The sequence below is a fragment of the Planococcus citri genome, chromosome 3, assembly GCF_950023065.1.
Source record: "Planococcus citri chromosome 3, ihPlaCitr1.1, whole genome shotgun sequence".
In the NCBI taxonomy this organism is placed as follows: Eukaryota; Metazoa; Arthropoda; class Insecta; order Hemiptera; family Pseudococcidae; genus Planococcus; species Planococcus citri.
This window is the reverse complement of record NC_088679.1, coordinates 26511270-26538010: the sequence shown is the minus strand read 5'-3', so window position 1 is coordinate 26538010 and position 26741 is coordinate 26511270. Positions and strand designations below refer to the sequence as shown.

Genomic DNA, 26741 nt, shown 5'->3' with positions numbered 1-26741 from the left:
ATGGATCATATTGCGTGAAAATTCATTTTTTTTCTTGATTTCGAATCACGTGATGATGTGTTAGTTCGATTATTTTCATAAAGAAGTTATAGGAGAATACTTTTTGGAGTTGGTCATTTTTTTCAGGTTTGAGGGAGAGATTCTAAGATGATTTTTTGAGAAGAACGGAGGCAAAGAGAGATAATTCTGACAAAACGTGAGTTATTGTAGGGGCTTCAGAGAAATTTTTTAAAACAAGTTTTTTTTCCGATCCCTTTTTTCTCCTCAAATATTCAATTCAACTCCAGGGACGAAGCCAAGGGAGGGTGAGCTGCCCCCTCCCATACTCGACCGAAGTAGGTAAATTTTAGGAAATACACAAAAAGTTGGGAAAATACGATGGTTGAAAATAAAAATGTAGATGGTTGAAAATTCTCAACTTGATGCATCTTTTTTCTAAATTATTTTACTGGGAAGACATTCGATAGGTAGAATTGTTAAAAATTTTAAGAAAAAAAAATACGACTCGTACCTTGTTGAAAAAAAATGCTTTATTTCTAGAATATTGTGAATTGCTTACCTGCATTAAAATCTAAATTTCTGAAAATTTTTTATTCGAATTTAAAACATAAATCGATTTCAAACATCATAAATGATCATTTTTACCTCCTGGGTTGTAAATTTTCGAAAATTTTGACCTCGCTACGTTTGGGTCAATGTGCATGATTTTCTTTTTCGAAATTTAAATCTCTGAAATTTTTTTATGCGGGTAAATCTGAAAAATATCAAGTACACCTCAAAAAATTAAGTTTAGGCATCAAGAATGATTTTTTTTTCATCTCCCGAATTATGAATTTTTCGAAACTTTCAAACTCGCGAATTACTTGGAAAATTTCAAAAAGGCTTACTCAAATTTACTGAGTTTTTGAAAGTTGTAAATAGATGCTCGAAGTCGATTAAAAATTTGACTTGAAAATTCCAGAAATAGGTACCTATGTACTTACATAATTCAATTTTTTTATTTTTGGGAAATGGAAATACTTCGGTAAGTCGTCGGTTGGGAATTTTGTGTTACCTGCCTCCTCCCCTCGAAATACAGCTCTTCGCTACGTCTCTGTTCAACCCTTTAATGCTCCTCAGTAGGTAATTCAGCGAATGAATTTCAAAAATCTTCGTTCAAAAGAATGGACGAAGTCGTGATAGTTGAAAAAAAAGGAATTCAAGTCACTAGCTGACTAGCTCTGAAAATTGATGATTCTTTCAGTTTCCTTAAATTTCCAAAACTAAATTTAAGGATGCAGACAAAAACACGAGGACAACTTGGTAGAAATTTGCTGTAAAATTTTATCGCCTGTAAAATGTTTCCAGTTTCTTTTTCTTCATTTTTTTTTTTTTTTTTTTTTTTTTTTTTTTTTTTTTTTAGAAAATTTAAACACAGAATTTTATTTTTTATTTCACAATTTTGATAATTCAACGAAGACAAATTGTTAGAATCAGTACAAAATTGGTGTGAATTTCGAAACACAGAAAAAATCTTACCAGTGGCACCTTTGATGCCTCCTTTGTGATTTTTTTTCAAAAATAAAATTTTTACAGCATTGATTGGTCTTATCAATGACACTGCCGATGATTTATTAATTTTCGGACAAAATTTTGATAATAATTCTGAATTTGAAAAAACTTTTATTATACGTAGATATAATGGAAATTTGAGGAGAGAGCCAAAATGAGGTGTGAGAGTCCCATTTTATACTTGGTAAAAATTTATTTTCGAAATCAAATTCCAATAATAATAAATTGTTTGAAAGTTGTAAAAATTCAAAAATTGTATCATATGTATTTTCCACAAATAGGTACCTACAAGTTCATCAGTTTTCCAAAATGAACATTTTATTCTGTGGGGAAATTTTGATGCTAAATGAAAATAGTAACTAGACGTTACAAATTTTTTAATTTTTATATTGAAATTCAAAAAAAAAATCAAAATCAAAAACTTTTGCAGAATTTGAATTTGACCCTATTTTATTTCTATGTTATAGGTACACCTACCTGGTGATGTGTAGATTTTTTCTTGTGAGTTTTCAAAATTATCAACAAAAAAAAAATAATGAAATTCTGTGCTCTAATGCTCTAAATTTTCGTTTTGCAAGCACTTTAAATTAGGTGAGACTCAAGTAAGTTTTCAAGTGATGAGATTTTATCCTAAATTTTTTTATCAATTTGACTTTTTTATTTTCATATGCATCTGTCAATTTGGTTTTGAAAACCCACATACTCATTTGAGGAATGATCAAGCTCTCAAAATAAGTGATGGCTCCAATTCAATTTTATTCAAATAGATAAGTATCACAATCTTGGAGGCCTGAGGAATGAAAGATTCAAACAAACACAAGTATCACAATCTTGATTATTCAAAATTTTTATGGTAATTTTCACGTATGTATGAAAACATACCTAAATCGAAGTTCTTATGAAATAAAACCCTTCTCTCTCCTATCTCAGTTCTTCCATCTTCTCTGTTTCAATTTTTAGCAATATTCCATATGATTTTTCGACATTTTGTGTGTTAAATCACGTGAAAGGTTTTTCAAGTAAACTTCAGCATGTAAGTCTGCCATTCAACCATCGACCTACCACAATATTTTTTTATCAAGTACTCAAGGTACCATATTACCTATTTATTCAAGGGAGTTTTGTACCTCTGGAGTCACAAACCATAAAATTTCATTCAAGCCTCGTGTCCAACCATAAAAAGGTAGGTGCCTATTTAATGAAAAAAATTTCAATCAATAGATCATTTAAAAAAATGTAGAGTACTCACGAAAAAATTTGGAAATTGCCAATGAGTTCATTTCACTCATTGAGAAGTGGGCAGCTTACCTGGGCTCTGAGATGTTACTCTTAAATTTATGTATTATTCGAATGTAGATAAAGGAAGAGGTTTTTTTATTGAAAATATGAAATTCAGTTTTTTTTTTGGCCAATTGATTTTTTTAAGAATTCTATTCCTTTAGACAACTTTGCCCAAATAACTCAATTTTTATTCATTATTTCCTTGCTTTCACTTATTGGTTGTTTCCTTCATCCCTTTCAAATCATTTAGAAGAAAAAGCCTACAAAGCAGAAATTAGTTGAAGTGTTATTTATTTCATCTTCTATGTACTCCAGGGCATTACAATATTTACAAAGTATGACTAGTATGAGGGAAACTTAATCCTATTTATTTAGTTTATCACTATCACATTCTCATTGGTCGTCTCGTAGAAGATGAGCTGAGCTGCTCTTTGTCCATTTTAGCTTTCTTACACTTTCGTTTCTCATTCGAAACTTGTCTAATTCGTCGTTTAGTAGTCTTACTACTCAGTCCAGCTAATCTGTATCTTTCTCGAATATTTCGTCGGACTTGTCTATGCAAAATCTTCTCTATCATCGGATCAGATTTGTATATTCGGTACCAGTTCTTACTAACAAGCATAGCTGCCCGCATAGCAGGAGGATCCAGTAACCGAAATATCATCGTGGAAAGCTCAGGCGACAAGGCACTGATTATGTCAAATCGGTCGTCACTTTCGGTCTCGGTGACTCGTTTATTTACAACTCGCACTCCGAAAACATCAAATTTGTACTCGGTCTCCATTATTTATATTCGCGCAAACAATTAGCTAGCTTAAAAGCTAGAAAATTGAGCAGTTTTCTCAGACTTGAGCAGTTTATAAAGTAGCGAAATAAGTTGCCAGTTTAGTGGTTAGATCGCTACTGACTAGTTTGTGTCAGAAATGAGTTTATATAAGCTGACTCCACCCTTGATGGTCAATGAGAAATGTAAATGGGTGTGGTCTGCAGCCAATGAGAGGACAGCAAGGGTGTGGTTGGTGCTAGAAGGGTGTGGTCTTTAGACGAAAAGAAATCAGAATGGGTGTGGCAGGAGCAACAGCCTGACTACGTGACTAGTTCCAAGTGTAGATGGGTGGGGCTTATTGCTAATGGGACTGTGGTAGGAGAATATGGGTGTGGCCAGTTACCAATGAGGGAGCAGTTTGGGGGTGGTTTGTCCAAGAGAAGAATAGATGGGTGTGGCATCAGGCATGAACTTGGGTGTGGCTGGTGTGCTTATGGCAGACATCCCTAAGGGTTGATGGGTGTGGCTTGTAGCAAATTTGAGAACAATTTGGGCGTAGCCAGTGCAAGGCAAGATGATAGAAGCAAATAATCAGTTTCTGAAGGGGTAAGACTTCTCACTGCAGATCAATTTATGAGAAGAAAATCCTCGTGACATTTTTTCGCATTCATTCTCTTGTCTTGTAGAGAGCTAAAGAGAAAACGTTGGCCATTTTTTGTGGGGGGGGGGAGCTGCTATCAAAAAATAATGAACCAAAATTGAAATGATTTTAATGAGGAATGGTCCTACTCAACCAGCAATAAAGTAAGTTGAGAACCATCCCACAGGTTTCAAAAATACCCCACTAAAAAATTAAAAAATGATCGTGAATGTTGAAGCATTTTCTAGACAGGTTGTAGACACTGATTGTGTTTGTTTTTGTTTATAAGTATGTACCTAGTAACTATTTACAAAATACAAACTACTGAATGGAATCTTACAAATCGAGCTACACGATGCAATAGTGTAAAATTCTGCCACGTCACTGTGACTGCGCGTACCATTTACCTACCTAGCATTCTCATACTGGGATTTTAATTACCTATGTCTTTCTGCTCGGATTGTATTGTAAAGCTTTACTTTTTAGCTGATTGATGACATTTTCAATTTGACGAACAGTCTTATAGTGTACCTTTACCTACTCACCATAGTAGTCGGGTATTGTAGAAGGCACTAATACGGGCTCTCTGTGACGATATAGCTTCAATGTAGGTTAAGCAAGGCTATCATCTAGATTATAAACTTGGCCGAGTATTATGAAAAACGACGCACCGGCACCGCGGAGTAAAGTCGATCGGTTCACCTGTTGCTATGGTCTGGTGGATACTATGAAATAACGCGCGCGCCCCACTTGCTACGTGCTTAATGCAAAAAAGGAATAAAAAAATATCATCCTCTCCTGAGAAAATTTTTCAAACTTATGTACATACACATGTATCTATAGCCTAAAAAGCGAATATTATTTCGGATAAACCATAGAATCGAAGAAGGCTCTCCAGACTCCAGCAGAAGTATAAACAAGGTGGAGTGATTTTTTTTCGTACCAAAACACGTGACATTCGTCGTGGTAGTAGAGCTTCAATGACGTAAGTAGTTCACAGTCACGGCTTTCGCGGGTCAAGGCTCAGCAAGCGGAAACGATACGTGTGTGAAGGAGACAGATTTTATGCACGGTGATAAGCGATTTTTTTTTTGACTGTCGTTATATGTCGAGGTGCTCCTTCGTTCGCAGCCTACACGTAGAAGAGTATCGATGCTCTGGATACGAATATGTAGGTAGAACTGCTGTCAATTCTGCGGTTTTAATGATCTACGGGTATATGTGGTTGATGTGCAGGTTATACTCGGATACTGTGAGAACTTTTTTTTTTCTTCTTTTGACTGCCCTAGTTGCTTAAAATACAATTAGAGATGAAAAAAAGCTGGTTGAGAAGAAATATCTACAATGTTGTTGTCGTTGTTGTTGTTGTTGTTGATGTCGATGATGAAGAAGGAGGATGAGATACCAAACATCGAGATTCTGTGATGGATTTTTCCTGACAAGGGAACCTCTTGAGGTGTCACACTCCGATTTGAACGGGACAGCGATTTTTGGAAAGAGCACAGTCTAAAACCCCCAAAACCAAATTTTCAGCTGCCCGAGTTCATATTTTGATTTTTGGCGAATTTTTGAAAATTCAAAATTGATTGTTTTTGGCGATTTATGCTTTTTTTTTTTTAAAGTACGTACTTAATCAATAAAAATGGTCAAAATAAGTCCCAAAACTAATATTAATTACCGAAATCCAAATTTCACCATTTCCAGCCATTCTGGAGCCTCCAGCGCGATTTTTCAATTTCTCCAGAATTTTGAATTTGCTCCAGAAGGCGTGAATATGAAGTTGGGAAGCTAAAAATCGAGTTGTATATTACACGCGACCTGTTTAACGAGTTTATCCACATTTGAGCCGATTTTGAGAGTGACACCTCAAAAGTGACTTTTTGACCAGCTTTTTTCAAAATTAAAAAATCAAAAAAATCAAAAGTTTCCCGTTTGTGTGGAAATTTTTGAAATTCACGCGAACCGCTGTATTTTGTCCAAAATTAACCCCCCAAATCCAAATTTCACAATTTCCAGCCATTCTGGAACCTCCAGCGCGATTTTTCGATTTCTCCAGAATTTTGAATTTGCTCCAGAAGGCGTGAATATGCAGTTGGGCAGCTAAAAATCGAGTTGTGTATTATACTTCAACTGTTTAACAAGTTTATCTACATTTGATCCGATTTTGGAAGTGACACCTCAAGAGTGGTTTTTTGACCAGCTTTTTTCAAAATTAAAAAATCCAAAAAATCAAAAGATAACCGTTTGTGAGGAAATTTTCAAAAATTCGCCAAAAATCGAAAAATGAACTTGGAGAGCTGAAAATTTGGTTTTGAGGGTTTTAGACTATGCTCTTTCCAAAAATCGCGGTCCCGTTCAAATCGGAGTGTGACACCTCAAGAGGTTCCCTTGTGAGAAGAGTTGGCCCTATTTTGGGCCTCATTGAGGATTATCAATGTTGAGGTATTTTTGGAAAACTGAGGAATTTTGAAAAAATACTTCACTGACAAGGGAGGTGCCCCAGGTGACATGCACCGATTTAAATGATTCTTGCACCATTGGATAGGGGACATCGAACATAGTCTATCACAGAATTTTCAGCTGCTGAAGTTGATATTTCGATTTTTCAGAGCAATTTTTCGATTTTCACATAGCAATTTTGAAAAAATGGCCAAAAGTAGTCGGCGGAGGTCGCATACCAAAACCTCCCATATTATTTGGGCATTTCAATACTTATGATAAGACTAGCCCACGGTGAAATTTTCAGCTGCTGAAGTTGATATTTGACCCTTCCAAGGCGATTTTTTGATTTTCACATTGCAATTTGGAAAAATAGGCCAAAAATAGTCGGCGGAGGTCGCATACCAAAACCTCCCATATTATTTGGGCATTTCAATACTTATGATAAGACTAGCCCACGGTGAAATTTTCAGCTGCTGAAGTTGATATTTGACCCTTCCAGGGCGATTTTTCTATTTTCACAATTGCTATGTGAAAATCGAAAAATTGCTCTGAAAAATCGAAATATCAACTTCAGCAGCTGAAAATTTTGTGGTAGACCATCTTCAATGTCCTCTATCCAATGGTGCAAGAATCATTGAAATCGGTGCATGTCACCTGGGGCACCTCCCTTGTGAGTTGCCTTATTGAAAAAGCAGGTCCCAAAATTCATTTTTGGATTTTTGGTGAATTTTTGAAAATTCAAAAAATTTAGAAAAGTTGTTTTGAGGGCAATTAGATAGGTACCTAAATATTAAACTTTTCAACAAAATGTAAATTTTTTGAGCAAGATTCAACTCCCACACACCAATAAATTCTAGTTTTAAACCATTCTGGAGGCTCCAGCAATTTTTCAATTTTCTCCAAAATTTCAAAATTATACTTCGAAGAGGGTAAAAATGAACTTAAGAATCTATAATTTTGATCGGAATTCATGGGACACCCTCTTGATCGTTTTAGATGGTTATCTAGAAATTCCAGAAGTATCAGTTTAAATTGAATTTCTGATCAATTTATAAATCCATAGTTTAAAAAATTTTGTACAATGTTGATGTCCAAAAAAAAAAAAAACAAAAAAAAACAATAAACCCCCAAAATAACCCAAATCTCCCAAACACCAAACAACAACGACCTGACGAACTAAAATCCACCTCACCTATCTCATTACACGCATAAAATTATCCTATCCAGTATAGAAAACAGAACCGACCCATCCGTATTCCGTAATCAATCACCCGCATCAGAGGAAAACGAAACCCGGAAACCTTACACGACATATGGTACTCGTATTCGGCAACCAAGTGTAATAGTAGGTTAGTAGTAAAACAATGGACAATTGATTCGACGGCGCTGGTTTGAAAAATGAAATAAGTATCTACTAAGAAGGCAAGTGGAAAAAAAATCAACAAACACCACCACCACCTATAGACTCTTCTTTCTGCATTAAAACACTTTATGGTCTGTTGAGCGCCAGGTCCGACTTGGTGTTGGTAATTACGCATAACAAAAACATTATGCTTCTCGATTTACGCCGCCTTCGCATTCACTCTACTGACTTGGTTTTGATACTGTTCGAATTCCTGTTTGTTTTACGAGTATTACGATCGATGACAATCAATTTGCGAAAAAATAATACTTATACTTACTGGTGAAAAAACTCATCGTGATATAAAAATCGTAGTGAACTAGTTTTGTTTTTTCATTTTTCGAGGGTAATTAAAACGATACGTGTTACGTGATCAAGGTTGTAACTTTCAGTCGTATAATGACGGGAGGATTTTATTTCCATTGGTGTAATAGGTTTGAATTTTTCCCAGATGGGAAAGGTGAAGGAGAAGGGGATGTGATCTCTTCGTGTTTTAGATTATTCTTGCGTGTATTACTCCATATTGACGTCGATTTTTTTCAAGTCTTCTAATCTTTTTGGAGTAATCGTAAATTCATGATGTTTACTTATATTTCAAATTAATTGGTGAGATTTTTTTTTAGAGAGGTCATTTTTTATGAAACTTCCCTTAGACATTTTTTTAGCTCCGGATGTTCCATTGAAAGGGAGAAATATGTAGATCTCCAAAGAGGAAGCATTTTCTGAAAAATCATGGGGTTTTCTCTTCTGTCACACCCAACAATTGTTTTAGGAAAAATGGCCCACTCCCAAATGAAACTAGTGTACATGAATTTCAGATGCTGTATTGATCTATGACGATTGAAAATTTGCAAATCGCTTCTTTTTCGATAGATTCGTGTTTTGAAAATTTTTTTTCTTCGCTAATATTTCGCATTAATTATGCCAATATTAAAATATCGTATATCATTCTTGAAATTGAAAAAATATTTTGGAACGCAGATGGTGTCAATTTTCTGGTCATTCCTGCCAATTTCAAAAAATCGAAAAAAAATTCGTAAGTTTTTGGCAGTAATGTACTTTTATTTGGGACTGGGCCATTTTTCCCAAAGCACGTTGAAAAGTGACAGGAGCGAAAAAATCACAATTTTTTCAAAAATCCCTCCTTTTTGAGGGCCGATTTCTCCCCTCAAATTTTTTTCTCAGTAAGTTAATTGGAAACATTTTTTGTACCTACTTATTCATCTACTCTACATATAGGTACTTAGATTCAATGAATGTCAAAAATGTTTTGGATCTTCGATAACTGATGAAGTGATGAAATAGATTTGTATGTACCAAATTTTCAGTCACCCAGAGCCTCGCAGAACGAAAGTAAGCCAACAACTAACGTACTTCAAACCTTCCCCTCCCCCTCCACCAATTGAACTCATGGAAGTACCCAATAAATTTCGAATGTTAAAAATCTGAACGATTGACGCCCTTTGTTCTCCTCCCTCGTAAAAAATCGAGAAAAAAACTTTTAAAAAAACAGTAAAAAATTTTTGTAGAAAAACTTTTTAAAAGTTTTTGTACTTACCTAATTGTGAATTTTTCTGAAGAATTTTTTTAAAAACTTCCTGGATGAGAGATTTTACAGGAAGACCCAAAAAAGCGAACACTGATTTTTTGGTCACAGACGCCCAAACCTTGTTCCGTAACATAATTCAATACTTGGATATTTTTTAAGCCTCAAGATAGGTACGATGAAGAAAAATTTAATTTGTCGGAATCTTGATTTATTTTCTTCAAACATTCAAAATAGAAGAAAACTTTAAATAATTCAGAAAAATAATGTCAATAAAATTAAACGTAAAATCAAAAAAATTAAAAAATTTCAAGTGCCTGTTGCTTCGAATTTCTCCCAAAAATACCTCGTAGAAAGTCAAAATTTAACGTTTTTTCAAAAATAAACAAAAAAAAGAGAGATTTTAAACAATTTCTTCCAGCTAAAAAAAGACTGAGACACTTGAGAAGAAAACCCAGGTAGCCCATTTCTTTGTACTGATTATAACTTTATTTCTAGTTATGTATATACCCTAATCATAAGTTTGTCTTAATATAGGGCCCCTAGCCTAAGTTGCTGTAAATGGCTCTTAATAAATAAATAAAATAAAATAAAAAACTAAAAAACAGTTGGTCTATAGATAATATTTTTAAAAAGTAGAATTTAATCTCTTCTCTATTCTCCCTCTTCAAATTTGGCAAGATTTTGCATATTCTTCACAAGTACATGATAGAAATTTTGAAAAATTGAAACTTATTTCAAAATTAAAATGACGATCGAGTGTTTCAATTTTAAAAATAATGATGAAAAAAATTACAGAATCAAAAACTTATTGGGCGATTTTATTTTAGGAAGAAAAGTTCTTGAATCGTGGATGGATATTTTTTGATTTTGAATTTAAAAAGGCAAATATTTCATATTTACTCAATTTAATTTCTATGACTCGCTCATTTATTCACGATTTTTTTTTCAAATTCTAAAGAAATCATCCACGAATAAATTATGTTAAATTTTTATTGGTGAATTTAGAAAAGTCAAATTCCTCTATGTACGTCCTCTAATTTTCGAATGATTTGCCAATTCTGAGAAAAAAATTGTTTGTGAACGAATACTTAATTCACAACATGTACGGTCTATTGATGAATGAAAAATATATTTTTGTTTCGTCTTATCGTGGATTATCTAATTTCAAGTGATCAATCGTTCTCGAATGATTCATCGTATCTGATCAAATCGTTCGCAAACGAAATTTTTGAAAATTCAAATCAGACCCAATTTGCATGAAAAACTTGGAATTTAATTGAATCGAAGTAGATCACAGAAATTTCTCTCATATTCTATTTTCAGCCACTTGAATTAATTAATTTGCGGTGGTTTTGAATCATTCTAAAGCCATCAGAGGATTTCTTGATTTTTCAAATCTAAAAAAGAACAAATTAATGTAAAAATCATTTTTGAAAATTTGTCCCTTGGCCCTTTTTATGGCAATTTTTATAAAACTTGGAAATCCAAAAATCCATTCGCAGGAGGTTTTAAAATGGCTGAAAAAAAGATACTTAATCAATTTTAGAGGTCAAAAATTACATAACATAGATGACAAAAAATTTTATGTTTTTTTTGTACCTACTTATTTTGGCTTATTTGTAATTGGAAAATTCTTCGTATTTTTCAAAAATAATCGCAGAAGAAAATTTTGGATTTGAACCGGTAAAAAATATTTTGAAAATTTGTACCAACTCAAATTGATCGAAAGTAAATATGTAGGCCTACATAAATAGTAAAAATGATGCATTCAAGTTCATGGGTAGGTACTGCATTTCATTTTAACTATTTTTTATAACAAATTTTCCCCTAACAGTGAATTGCAAAAATTTGCTACTGAAGGCGCCAGAACGGCTTGAGACCTCTACCATTCGATTCAGGAGCTTTGGAAGGAAGTGCGACCTGTTCAGCTTTCAGCTCTGTAGCTAGCTCAGTGTGATCAAAATTTGAGTTTTATTTGTAAATAAGTACATAAAAATTGTTCTGTGAAGTTACAAAAATTCATCACAAATTGAACTTTAAAATTCAGTAAGGTAGATATTTGAAATTTTGAATATTCTCTTGATTTTTCCATGCCAGATGCAGCCAATTTTCTGCTTGGATGAGATATGTAGAGGTAATATCTTCCTTCTGAAGCATAATTTCAAAATTTATTAATTTTTTATTTAATTTTTTGAAAGAATTATTATCGAAATAAATTTGAAAATATGAAAATTTGAGTAAATTAGATGGCATTAGCCTTAGTAGCTGTATATGGCACCCATAAAAATAAAATAAATCTACTTAATGTACTTACCTGCTTCAATTTTTCAAAATCTCATCACAATGGTATCTCTTCATCAATGTTTGAGGAATGAATCATCAATTGTGGTGCTCTCGAAATGGTTGTAAGTAGGTAGGTAGGTAGGTAGGTAGGTAGGTACCTATCTATAATATTGAATTTTAGTGATCATTACGGTGTCCCCCTCCAAAAAAAAAATGTACAAAAAACAATTGTAGGCTCATTCATCAATGCCCATTACACATCTATTTTTGGTTCATTTATCGTGTTACCTATTTGACAATTTCATTAAGCACACACAGGCCTAATTAATTTCTGAACGAAAAGTCTGTCCTCTCACGCAGAGCTGCGTATTTTTTTCTCATCGATTCAATGACTGCTTGAAACCGATAAAGATCGAACTGTGGTGTGAAAAAAAACTCACCTCAATTCGAGTCCAGTATTGGTCATCATAGCTGCCTAAATTAACCAGTGTTGAAATAATTTTTTCGCAACTTCGTTTCCGTTTCCGCTTTCTAATTTCATAATTTCGCAGCATCATCATCGTCGCCTCAATAAATTGAATTCTTCAATGTTACGAATCTAGGTAGGTATTTCGAAGGATTAACTATTTTAAAATATTTACTTAGATAATCCAGATTACCTACTGAAAAATTAACCTAGAACTTGCTCGAGAATGTTGTATGTACTTATGCATGCAATATGCAGAGGAATTTTACATGAGTAGAGTTGGTTACTACATATAAGTACTCGTATCGCAGTATAACCGGAACGTAATATCAGTATAAAATGATAAAAACAATTATACCGAACACGATACCGTTCCTAATTAACCACACATCCATAACACATTACATCACTACGTAACCCGCCATGAAAACGGTTCGAGAAATGGTCCAATTCACACACCGACGACCATCATCGTACAATCAAGATAAGGGATCAATCTTACATAGTCATATCCTACAGCCTATAGTGACGCAATCGATCGAGTTTATCCAACACTTACAGTAGCTTGTATATTCTCGATCTCGATGACACATCTTGATGCGACGTTACGTTCATTCAAACGTTGCATTTCGAAGATGCTGCTAATTCTCGGTCTATAATCTCTTTCAACACCATCGTCGTCATTGATGACTTCGAAGACCGAATACGAATCACAACGAGTCGAAACGAGATAGGTATATACTGAAAAATCTAAATATGATAGAAATCCTCGTTGGATGTTTTATGCTTTTCGAAGTGAAACCAAGCATAAACGCGATCGTTCTGTTAGAATTGCGTGCGAATTGAACCGGACGAAACTAACAGTAAAACGTGCTTGTTTTTATCACGTTAGATACTTCTCATCCTTTTCCTTCAGTCTGTGCTCTCGGTTCCTTAAACCGTTTCTGCAACACGCCGAACGATGACTATATTTTTATTTGCAATTCGTCGAGAATAGCCTATTCCAATAGAGTCAGTCGTACGACAATAGACGAGGAATTTTGCTCCATAATGCTACCTGTACCCTATGAACATATTGCACCTCGAATCGTCTTAACGGGAACTATATCAGGAAATGGAAAAGTCACTAGTCATCGTCGACACCGTCATCAAGTTCGAATGCCTTTTAGGTCTTGGTCGATGCGACGATTGTGTAATTCTCTCAGTATTGTTCGTTTATTAAGGTATTGTTCCGTTGGATCGAGGAAAAAAAGTCGTAGGAATACCGGTGGTGATGATGACGGGGTGAAGTAGAGGGAGAGGGGTATCTGAGGTTATACGAGATCACTTTGATTGGTATAGGTATTTACCTACGGAAAGGTTGAGATCTGATCGTGTCCTAATGATGAAATTAATTGCTCTAAGGTGGATCGTGAGGAGAAAATGTAGAAGAATTTTGAACAAATTTTGTAAATACCTTCATTTTGAGTAGAAAGGGTGAGGCCATTTTTCAACATTTTTTAGTGTGCGTAGCACACTATTGGTTTCGCTTTGAGAAATTGAAATTTCAATTGCAATGAATGTTCTCTTAAGCTATCCAACCATTTTTTGTACCTATTGGACACCATTTGAGAATCATTAAGGCGGAGGGTATAGATTTATTTTCATTCAATTCGGATGGGTAATTGCTGAGTAATTGCAATTTTAGTTCATTATTTTAATGCATAAATTCCTAAAAAAGGAGAAAGGGGACTTGTAAACCACCTGCCGCTCATTGTACCCTGCTATACCCCCAGCCTTATCCTTTCATCATTTTATAAACAGCTGCGTTGCATTGTACCCTGTTACACCCCCAGTCTGCCAGCTGTGTATTTCAAGTGGGAGTGGCTTGGTGGGGTGTTTACCAAACAAATATATTATTTTAATGCCGTAACCCTCGTAGTGAAGTGGTGGCTGAGTGGATAGGGCATGTAGGTAGGAATAGGAAATTTAGGGACCCAGGTTCGAATCCCCGTGAGGTAAGTAGGTAGGTGACAGATTTTTCATAGGATCATAGGAAAATCGGATAGGTAAATGCTTTGGAGTTACTATGTAGTACATGGTAATGGGTAATGGGGTAAAAATAATGCTGAAACTGAGTTATGAATTTATGATATCATTTGCTAACTAAAAATTCATTTCATTAATTTTCTGTCTACCTATAGCCATAAGTATAGTAAGAATTACCTTGACATGAATAATTTTTAACTTTTTACTTATAATTTAAAAATTACTTCAAAATGAGTAATTAAACTAATTTTTGTACAATTGAAACATGAAATTTTTATTATCATGATTTAGTAAAAATTATTAAAACAAAATGATTTTTACTATTGGTACCTATAGCAAAATTTATTAAAATGATAATTTTTACTAAATGATTACAGTAAAAATTATTAAATGGGATCTGGTACTTAATTGTGCTAAATACCAGTATTTAGTTAAATTTTTTTGTAAAAATTACCCATATTTTTTTTCGTGTAATTTAGAGGCAATTCAAATTCTTAACATATTTAATTTAGAGGCAATTCAAATTCTTAACATATTTTATAAGATTTAATTCTTAATTTAGAATAAAAAGCAAGTTCTGAAAGTTGGTTTGAAAATTTATAAATTTGAAGACAATGGAAATTCTAAAAAAAATAGTATGAAAATTTGTATTTAGAGACGCTGAGAATTCCAAAAATTGATTAAAAGTTCTGTAAGTTGCAGATAAGGTGAACTTGAAAATTATATAAAATAAGTATTGTAATATTTTTTATGAACAAGATGAGAATTCTGAAAAATTGGAGGCAATGTAAATTCCAAAAATTGAGTAAACGTTTTACAATTTGTGAACAATATGAACTTGAAAATTGAATTTGAAATTTTTTAATTTAAAGACAATACGAATTCTGAAAAATTATTCAAAATTTGACTATTTAGAGGCAGTGTGAATTCTAAAAATTGATTGCAAATTTCGTAACTCAGCAGCAATGCAAAATTCTGAAAATTTATTGAAAACTTTATGAAATTGTAGCGATGGGGAATTCGGGAAATTGATTTGAAATTTTGTAAATTTTAAAACAATGCAAACTATGAAAAACAACTAGAAATTTCTTAATTTAGAAGCAATACAAGCTTATAAATTATTCTGAAATACCTATTGTAATTTGGAAAATATGAAAACACCGAAAAACAATTATTGTTTTGAAGCAGTGAGAGTTTCAAAAATTCTCATTACTGTGACATGGTTGATTCACTTATGCACTACCTAGATGTAATAACGGTTATAGCTGTAGAAAAGGCAGCTAGCTACGCACACTTTGCAGCTAAGCTTTGCTTAGCTGTCTAGTTTTTTTTGGAATTTGATGCGAAGCATAACAAACAAATCATGGCCAAAGAACCTCATCAAGACGTGACTGTGACATTAAAACAACAATTTTTTTTTTAATTCAAATTTTCAGATCAATTTTTATAATCTTTTCAATAACAGCTCAAAGTTCTAAAACTTTTCAAAATTACCCTACTATTAAAAAAAAATTGAAGTGGTCCCTTAATATTTGTAGTATTTTTGTATTATCAAAATACTTAAACCATTGAAAAAGCTCAAACTATATTTTTGTCAAGTTCAGGAGTTCTCAAAATAATACCTAGTTCATTTACCTATTCATGTTTCTTGATGCTGAACAGCAAAAAATCAAGATCACCTGAACCAACAAAAAAAAAAGAAAAAAATATTTCGAATCTTTTGAAAAGTTAGAAATGTTTCAATTTCAAACTTTTAACTGTCGTCGGGGAGGTTGGGCATTGACAAATATGTAAATTCAACATTTTTCCTCCGTCTTGTCGAGTTCATTTGATCACTTTTGCTTAAACAACCAACCCAAGTGTAAACTTAAAAAACTTGAGTAAAATTGGTTTGTGAAGCCTTTTTATTACAATAAGAATTTTCGTTTAAATGGCGAACTGTGACGCATAAATCTCCACTTAAGTGTGATTTTCACTTTTCACCTCATAAATTAAAGAAACAAACTATTGTTTGTTTGTTTTTTTTTCAAGTTTTTTTATGCCAACTTTTTGACTATTTGAAAAAATGGATCATGAGAACTGAATAGATTTTTAATTTTGTTTTGGTTGCTTTTTCTTCAGTGACGAGGGACTTTTCAACCTCAACAAAACCTAAGTATCTAGATCAGAAAAGCACTTCCTAGAACCCAGTTCACTTTTACATTTGTTTGCAAAATTTTGAAAATTCAAAAAAATTTAACGAAGTCTTCCCCCTCCCTACAATTTGAAAATCTCTTTTTTGAGCCATTTTTGAGCCTCCAGGAAATTTTCAATTTTCTCCAACAATTTTTAAAATTTCTCTGGAAAGGTGAAAAATGAACTTCAGCTCCTGTAAAATTTAATTGATGTTTATAGGAGATGAAATTCACCCTCACATGTTGAAGTACCTTTCAGACACTGGAAAAGAAGACTTACTTCAGTTATATAACGAAATTTGGACTTCTGATTCCTTTCCAAAAATATGGAAAACTGCAACAATCATTCCAATATTAAAACCTGATAAAACCCCAAATTTTGCATCTAGTTATCGCCCCATCTCCTTAACTTCAGTTCCTCGCAAAATACTTGAAAAAATGGTTATTGATTCCTCAAACTCTCTTAGCATTTATCAGAGTGGTTTCTGAAAGAAAAGATCTACCCTAGACCACCTCTTTAGTCTCCAAAAAGAAATTACTTCAGCCTTCCAGAATAAAGAAAGTATTCTTTCAGTCTTTTTCGATCTTGAAAAGACATTTGATAAAGCCTGGCGTTATAAAAATTCTCCAAAAATTACATTCCATTGGAATTAGAGGACATTTAGCCTACTTTATTCAAAATTTCTTGACAAACCGTACTTTTAGAGTGAGAGTTAACAATACATACTCGGAATTTTTTGAAATTGAAAACGGATGAGTCCCCCAAGGTTCAGTTCTTAGCACAGTTTTATTTATACTTTTGATTGATGACATTTCCAATGTTGTTTCTAGACCCATTTCTCTGAGAATCTTTGCTGATGAAATAAACATTTCTTTTCGTTCAAATAATATTCAACTAGCTCTTCGTGTAATCCAAGAAACCCTTGAAAAAATTGAATCATGGGCAGATTCTAATGGTCTAACCTTCTCAGAGTCAAAAACTCACTGTATACTTTTCACCAAAAAAAATAAGATTCCTCCAGATCTCATTCTCAACTTCAAAAGACACTCTATAGAATTTTCAAAACCACTACTAAATTTCTTGGCTTAACTTTTGATAGAAAACTAAATTGGACTCCTCATTTCCTAAAAGTAAAATCAGATCTCATGAAACGCCTAAATCTGTTGAAAATAATCAAAAATACTAAGTATAATCCTTCTCACAAACTCCTACTTCACTTATATAAATCTCTAATTCGTAGTAAAATTGAGTATGGAAGCCCACGTTTTGCAAATATCTCAAATAAAACTTCAAATATCCTAAAAACAATTCAAAATTCAGCCCTGAGGATCTGTATAGGAGCCCTCTATTCCTCTCCAATAGAAAAATTTTTAGCTCCGGAGGTGCCCTTGGAGGGGAGAAATGGGCCCTCGAACTTTCAAAAGGAAACGTTTTCGAAAAAATTGTGGTTTTTGCGCTCCTGTCGCTACTGAACCTGTTCTGGGGAAAGGAAAAATAAACCTGAGCAGCTTGAAAACATTTTCTTCCCAAAATATTTTATATCAATTGTGTCAAAACATCGCAAAATATCATTTCTGAAGCTGAGGAAATGGCCGGAAAATTGGGTCGAATTTTTTTGAGCTTATAAAAGTGGCCAAATGACCGAAAAATTCCAAATGATTTCTCCAATTAATGTGAATGAGTTTGGAAGAAAAAAATTTTAAAACATAAGTAAAATGGATCAAAAAAAATCGTGATTTGAAAATTTTTCATCTTGCAGAACCCTAGAAGTGTTATTAAATTTTTTTCTCGAAAATGCTTTCTCTTTCAAAACCCAAAAGGAGCACCTCTAAAGCTCTAATTTTCTTCAAGTGACTTTCAACTCAAAATGAAAGCCCCTCCCCCCGAATTTTGTCAAAATCATTCGACATTTTATTTTCGAGATCCGCCTTATTAATTGCTTGGGCACTACATACAAGATTATCCATCATGAATTGAAAATGAAACATTTTTCATTAGAGCTTGAAATATTATAAAAGGACCTAAGTACCAGCTGGTTGAATGCAAATCCTCCATCAACTTCCGGTTTCCATTTGTTATAAAAGCAACGCTATCGTGATTATTAGGTCATGAATATTGCAGCGGATAAGCATCTACCTATGCTAAGTTGCTCTTGAAAATTTCGCTTTTCCATAGAAAATAAATCGTTGAAAAAGAAATACATAGTCAGAAATTCTTTTTGAGGGACGAAGTGTCTTGGGAAAAGCCCTTTGTCCCAAATAATGAAAAAATTGAGGAATTTTTCTGAAAAAAAATTTTTAAAAAGTGATGCTCACAAAAAAGTTTTTTTATGATCCATTGATCTGAAATCAAGTGGCCTTTTCAGCAATCGAAACCATGAAATAAATGTTGAGCAAAATTTCGGATTTTTGAGGCATTTGAGATCCTTGAAGAAGTGTTCTTATTCGGAAAATGGCGTGAAATTTGTCAATAAATCCGGAAAATATACTTATTCTCCAAAAAATGAATCAGAATTCAATTCTCAATTCAAATGAGCAGATCGAGCTTCAAGAGGTAAAACAAAAAATTTGATATGAAACAGTCAATAAATTTCTAAGAATTGAAGTCGTGAAATTTTGGCTGATTAAACGTCAATTCTCGACTATTTTCATGAAGGCTCTCAGAGATGATATCCAAAAAAATAATGACTACTTTCCTATTCTTTCTAATTTGTCAAATTTTTCAAAAAATTTTCATTTCTTTTCAACATTTTGGTAATTAAAAAATTACCACTTTTTGTACCGATGAACGATTTAAATTTTCAGGATTGAAAAAAAAACTGAGAGTATCTGATTGATTCAAAACTTATTTATGAGTTCAAACTTCAAAGGGCTGAATTTTTTCATTCATTCACAATCAGAGTCAGAGTCTGACTCACTGAGACTTAAAGATTGCTACTCCTTGCTGAGATTAAATTAAACAGCTTAAATTTTCAGTGAGATCATCTTCAACAAACAATGATCTACTAAAAAAATACGAGTATTTGACCCTAAAAAAGTTAAAAGCTGGTCATTTTCTTCAAATCATGCCATAAACATCGCAAACTATCGAAATATTTTTCAAGTCCTTTGCCTAGTAAGTCTAAAGGTCTGGCCACAAAAATACGAATAAAAATTTTTTATTTAAAGTTTCAAGTATGTATTTAATATGTAGGTATCAAGGAACATTTTAGATTTATCAAAAAATTAAAAATTTCACTGCTCCAGATTTCGTTCTCCTTCAGATCCAAATCGTCTCATACCAATTCATTTAAAATAAAAGCGAAAAGATACCTATCATCAATCATTGCAACGTAGGTATTGAAAAGACAACGAAAAATAGGTAATTTTTCCAAACGCTTATTGCTCACGAACAATACAACAGCGGCAGGTATTATGTTTCAACATTAGGTTCGGAAAAAAGCGAACCTACATTAATCTCTCATCTCGATCATCACGATGAGATTCGCAATCGCAATCGGAACAGATTATCATCTTTATCTTACTCGAATACTCACTCGTCGGTCGTCGTCGCCGCAATTTCATACTTATACGAGAATAACACTAAACAAAAACGAGATTAATTTTCAAAATGTAGAGCAAAACGAAACCGAATTTAAACAACGCATCGCAGAGGCCTACTTGTCGGTGGCTCGGTGTGCGTACTCGACTACCTACTCGTATTTGAATATAAAATGAATTCGAAGATGATAATTTATTCAACGAATATTTTCTCTTTGTGTTACAAGACTTCCTTTAATTTTCAGTAGAAAGCTTAATTGATTTTTTAATTCTGACAAAAATAAAAACGAGTACAAGTTTAATTACAGGTGGTTGCTGAGGTGCTACCTACGACGAACACATTAGAGGTAGGTAGGTAGGTAGGTAGGTCCTCGTTTCGCGGTGTTCAATGTAGGACTTAAACGACGACGATTATACGACGTATTTTTCTATGTTGGTAGTTGGTACCTACCTTGGTGTAATTCTATTCATTTTGATTTTTTTTTCTTTATTTATAATTGCAGCCCACACGGAGCACGAGTTTCGGGTGTCGTTGAGGAAACTCCTGGACGATTAGAATACGAAGTAGCTTTGTATAAAGAAGCACCAACCAGACTATCAAATTTGACCAATAGCGAATTACCAGTAGATCAAGCAGTTCCAATAGGTACAAAGTTACAGCTGAGAGCAAGAATTAATCCTCTTTCAGGTAATATTAATTTGCAAGATACAATTAAGTAGATATATTTTATTTGAATGATTTTACGTGTAGGTAATAAAATAACGTACCAGGAGTGACGAAAGCAGACACAACAGCAGAAAAATTGAAACCAAAATACCTATCTTATTTATTGTAATAATTGAATGAGAAATCACACGCGGTTTTTTTTTTTAGTCCTGTATGAATAATGAGTAAAAAGGTGGTCAAAAGACATAAAATTAGAATTACAATTTCCTTCAATTTTTTGTTGATTTTATTAAGGAAAAAGATTTCTGAACATTTTTAAATTTTAAAAATTTTCTTTTGGGGGAGGGAGGGGGCTTGAATTTTATTGAAAAAGTTCTCTCCTCTACATCAAAAATGGCCATCAGAACAAATTTGGGCTTAAAGAATACATCTTTTTTGACTCATGCTGAAAGTAGTTCTCAAAATGTGTTAACAGCTGAAATATTGCCTATACATAAAGGTTCTTAGAATTGATTTCCTACAGAATGAAATTTTATTTTGACTTGGTTTCTGTAAAAATTCAATTTGAATTTAGATTCAAATAAAATTTCCCTTAATTTTATGGCGTAAAAATTTACTTATTTTACCTAATTTGAATTCCAAATGAAAATATTGCTTCAAAAAGTAAAAATTTTAATTTGATTTCAAGATGAAAATTAATCAATTTTTTGTTTCAATTTAAGGAAAATTCGTTTTGGTTTGAATTCAATCAAAAATTCATCTCAAGTTTATATCTTGTGAAAACTCAATGTTAAAAAACATTAGGTAGGAAGGTATTTAGTCAGGCTAATACTCAAGTGGAAAAATTGAAAATTGAAATTTTGAATCAGATTTTTTGTGCCCAGATTTTCGAATTCTCAAATTTTTGGTTAGGAAAGGAGAGTCTCTGTTATGAACATACGCTCTGTAGGGCTACCAAAAACCATTTATTTAACAAAATCAATATCACTTGATGAACAATTTTTTAACAATTTTTTTTAACGATGAAAAAACTGATTTAAAATGAAAAAACCAGGGCTGTAAAACTGAATCCAAAACGAAACCGAAATCAAACCAGTTATTAAATAGCGTTTCGTTTTCGCTTTTCTGGTGTTAATCATACGAATTGAAATGAATTTCCCATTTAAGCCCATCTTCAATACTTTTTTCACAATATTTTATAAGAAAAATTTCATATAAAAACGTGAAAAATGGGTAATTTAATAATTAGTAGAAATCGAAAACTTCATTTTCAATTTTTACTATCTTCAGTAGGCGCACATAAATTTTTCATGTTTCGTCAACAAAATTTCATCTTTCTTTAGGCTCTCATTGTTACAGTTTTATTCAATATTCAATTCTGCTGCTTTTTTTTTCTTCCCGCCAAAATGAAAATAGGAAATTGTGAACTGAAAGTTTTCAAATCACATCGATTCTACAGCCTTTGATATTTGTAGTGTTGACCATGGATATTGGATAATCTACTTTCTCCTTCCCCTTATTTCCAAGCTTTTGATTTTTTAAATAGGTACTCAAATATTATTGAAAAACGAAGAACGAAACAAAACCTAAATAAAAACCAACATCATCTATAATACGTAGAAAATGAAACAAAAATTGGGAAAATTGAAATTTAAAAAAAACAACAACCAATAGAATATTATTTATTTTACTTGAAAAAAAAAAAAAAAAAAAAAAGAGGAAAAGAAAGAAAAATTGATGTGTATGAATTATTTTACAAAATTGTTATAATTATGTAATATGTACTTATTTGGATGTCCTGTTTGGAATACTTAATTCCTGAAAACTTGAGACATATTTTTGTTTCAAAGGACTGCAGAGAATCGAAAAAAAGAACATCAGAATCTACTTGAAAGTATTCAAAACGTTGGCTTTTCCAAACAATTTTATAAAAATTGGATTCACCTTTTTTTCATGAAATTTGAGATGAAATATTTTACTCATTATTTTAGACGAAATGAAAATTGTTTTTTAAGACGACTTTTTCTTTAATTTATCTACCAACAATCCAACATGTATACGACAAGGCTACAAAATCGGGATTTTTTTTTTGTTTTTCCTTCATAACTTAATTGCCAACAGAACCATGCTTTGAAAATTTCCAATTCAGATGCCCACTATTTTTTTTCACAATTTCACTGCATTCTCATTCACTTATTTTCATCCCATTGTAGTTTTTTTTTGCATTGAAAAAAATAATGTATTTTTTCAAAAATTAAGTAATTATTTTTTTTGTGTTGAAAGTCTGATTAGCCCTTCGAGTATTTTGAACAAAAATAATCATTTGAATTTTCGTGGCAAAAGGCAAAAGTGAACCTTCAACAAATTCAAAGTTCAAGTTTTCAGTTTTTTTTTTTTTTTTTTTTTTTTTTTTTGGAAACAACTTTGTAGGTACTTATTTAAAAAATTAAGTCTTTTAGAAAGAACTATGTTTTAGGAAAAAACTAAAATTAAATTTTCTACAACTTTGGTCCAGGGTCCTTATTATTTTCATCACAAACAGTTCGTTTCGGTTCAGCCTTCAGAGTGCCTTAAACTTTCAATTAGTGTTGCATTTTTTTTTTAGCAAAGAATTGAAAATTGATAACAAACGTTTATGGAGTTGAATTCTGAAGTGATCCTGTGCTCCCTAGTTTTTATCTGCTCTTTCCTCGTGTCCTGTTTTTTGCTTCAAAATTGCCAAAAAGCCAATCGTTTTGCAAAAATCAAAATTTCCAAAAAAATCTACTCTTTTGTCGAGATTTCTACAAAAAGTCCAAATTTTTTCCAAAACATTCAAAAATCACATTTTTCTACTAAAATTGACAAAAAGACCTGACTTTTTACAAAAATTGTAAAAATAATATATTTTTTTTTTTGCCAAAAATTCAACTTTTTATCCAAAATTTCCAAAAAGTAGGTATTTATTTTTTCCCAAATTGATCGAGTTCAAAATTTTCTACTAAAATTTCCAAAAAGCCTAGTTTTTAGCAAAAATTGTCGAAAAGTCTTTTTCTTCAAAACTGTCAGAAAAGCCTGATTTTTTGTCACTATTTTCAAAGAATCCAATTTTTTGCTAAATTGACAGAAAAGTTTAACTTGGTGCCAAAATTGTCAAAAAAAATGCTACCTACTGTTTTGTCAAAAATTATACGTTTTAGCCAAAATTTCCAAGAAATCTTTTTTTTTTCAAATTCATCAAGTTCAAAATTTTTTACTAAAATTTCTAAAAAGCCAAGTTTTTAGGCAAAATTGTCAAAAAATCTTTTTTTTTCAAAGTTGCTAAAAAAAAGCTCAACTTTTTCAAAATTGTCAAAAGAACCAGATTTTTTGTCAATAGTTTCTAAAAATTACACTTTTTGTCAAAATTGACAGGAAAGTTTGACTTTGTGCCAAAATTGTCAAAAAAATGCTACGTACTGTTTTGTCAAAAATTATACTTTTTAGCCAAAATTTCCAAAAAATCTTTATTTTGTCCAAATTTATCAAGTTAAAAATTTTCAAAAAACCAACTTTTTTAGCCAAAATTGTCAGAAAACCCTAATTTTTGCCACTACTTATTGCCAAAACTATCAAAAACCCTATTTTTTGCCAAAATTTATGAAATGTCCAATCCCAGTATAGTATTTTATCAGGCACACCAAAGCCTCAAAATCCCAAGTCACTCCTACTGGTACTTCAACATCACCCATCTCCATTCTCAGAGCTCAAACTAATTCAACATTTACATTTGCAGCTTGGAAATTCGTTAAACTAATGGAAGTGACAGTATCACCAGATCCAGACGATCCTCACGTAGCCGGCAGCGTACCATTAGTTAAAGATGGGTAAGTAAATATCGTACTTATTCTTCGAATATCAATTTCGTACCTTGTATGATATTACTCGTAGTAACAATATCAATAATGACCGTGCAAAGCTAACCGCAACCACGCATGTCATTATATTATTTACTTACCTACATAGTTGAATTTTTCTGTATTATTATTCGTTTATTTTATGTAGATGCCGGAATCGCGACTTTGTCACCATTATACCTCATCAACCTGCCAGATATCGAGATCGACACAACGAGGTATTCCTCGACTTCGAAGCATTCCTATTAAGTACCATGAAAGAAAGATCTACGCTTTGGATTCATTCACAAATTAAAGCATGCATGGATTTCGGAGACTGTCAACCTGTAAGATTTCATCAATATGCATACAAAATAGGCCTGCTTTTCATTACCTATATTCGTTCAGCCTAAATCACAGATACCTAATATGTATTTGCTCGTATGTGTGTATTAGGAATACTGTATAGACTTGTATGAACCGTCTGGTCATGGTAGAAGAAGACGAAGAGAAGTCAATGCCGGCGATAGTAAATCTAAAGATGCTGGTTCTAAGGGCAATACCACTATTCAGTCTGCCAAATTTAAAGAAAATATCGAATATACTGTTCTAATGCCTAATGGTAAGTTAGAGTTACATATCCGTATTAAATTTTAAAAACGAATACCTACTCTAAGTAGCTCGTATAACCTTGACCTTATTTTCAACTTTGAGGAAATATTATTCGTTGCAATTTAAGTAAGTATACCAACGTTCGAAATGAATATTATTATACGAGATACCCCTTCCACTATACGTATAATTTTCCAATTAATTTCATTCTCGCAATCTCACACATACCTACATATAATATAAAATATGGAACACTTTTTTTTTTACACCAAACCACAATATAATTAACGCTGAATTTTTTTTTTCGCTGACTTCTTTTCAGATATCTACCATCAAGAATTAACGACAGAGCAGTCTTGTCATACTTTCATAGTTACTTCCGGCGTGCTCGGATGTCTCCTACTATTATCCGCCTTGGTGATGTGTTATTTAGCGATACGTTTGCAAACGACGTTAACTTCAAAGTATAGACAAACGAATATGGACACAATCGCCAGAGAAAGATCCCATAAACTTTCGCTAGGCCATTTGGGTATTCCTGGATATACTGGCAGAGCCACGTTACAATAATCACCGCCTTTTCTCTCTCGTTTATTATAGTATTTAATTTTTTTTCTCCCCCTCGTTCCCGCCTTTTTCCTTATTTTTTTTTATGTTTATGTATATAAAAAAACTTCTTTAAGCATTTATTACTGTAAGATAGAAAAAAAATTCTATAATTTTTCCAAGAAAGAAAACCTATGGAAGAAATACACCTACCTACTGACATATTATGCTTCATATTCCAAACAAACACGTGTATTCGATAGAGGTATTCGAGAACCTATCCAATATACGTATTTTATGATTCGTTCTGCGTAGCCTAGTTTTTTTTCGTTTTATTTATTTATTTTTTTCAAATCTCTGTATAACTTTCAGTTAGTGCAATATAATGATGATAATTTTATTTATTTATAAAAATTCAGAAAAATTTATTCTACATAGATAAATTATAAATCTTCCATCGCTATTCTTTCTTAGTATAATTTGGGTGTTGATTGTATTGCCAATTTTGTTCTTGTGTATATTCATTTTTAATTTTTGTACAAATTATTTATTTTTATATTTAAGTATTACGTACGTATGTTTATTGTCTCTACGTCAAAGCATTCATCACTTTTTTTTTTATGTATACCTACGTTTTAGGAAAAATGAAATGTTTAATGTATTAAATTCTTTTGTACTTGCTCTGGTTGTTGTTTAATAAGTTGAATGTTGATCTCGATATTGATGGGGAAATTTTTCAACAGAAGCTTGGTTTATTTAGGTGGCTGAAATCGAATTAGCCATTTTTCTACCAGTCAAAATATTTTGCGAGAAAATTCAAATATTTCGACTGAAATGTTTTTTTGAGCATTTTTGAATAATTTTTAGCCCACATTAGGGGTCATAATTTTTGGGATTTTTGAAAAATGTTGAGACTAAAATTAGGTCTAGATTCATTTAA

The 26741-nt window shown here is 32.4% G+C and overlaps 1 protein-coding gene across 1 annotated transcript in view; it reads left to right on the top strand.

The window, feature by feature from the left end:
* Nucleotides 1–26482, top strand: part of LOC135840452 (uncharacterized) — a 68168-nt gene extending 41686 nt beyond the window's left edge. The window contains exons 5-9 of the mRNA XM_065357003.1: nt 20626–20810; nt 24544–24634; nt 24813–24990; nt 25100–25265; nt 25578–26482. Coding sequence (XP_065213075.1) covers nt 20626–20810; nt 24544–24634; nt 24813–24990; nt 25100–25265; nt 25578–25825 — 868 coding nt within the window. The 3' untranslated portion in view covers nt 25826–26482. The remainder of the gene's footprint in view (nt 1–20625; nt 20811–24543; nt 24635–24812; nt 24991–25099; nt 25266–25577) is intronic.
* Nucleotides 26483–26741: the final 259 nt, after the last annotated feature.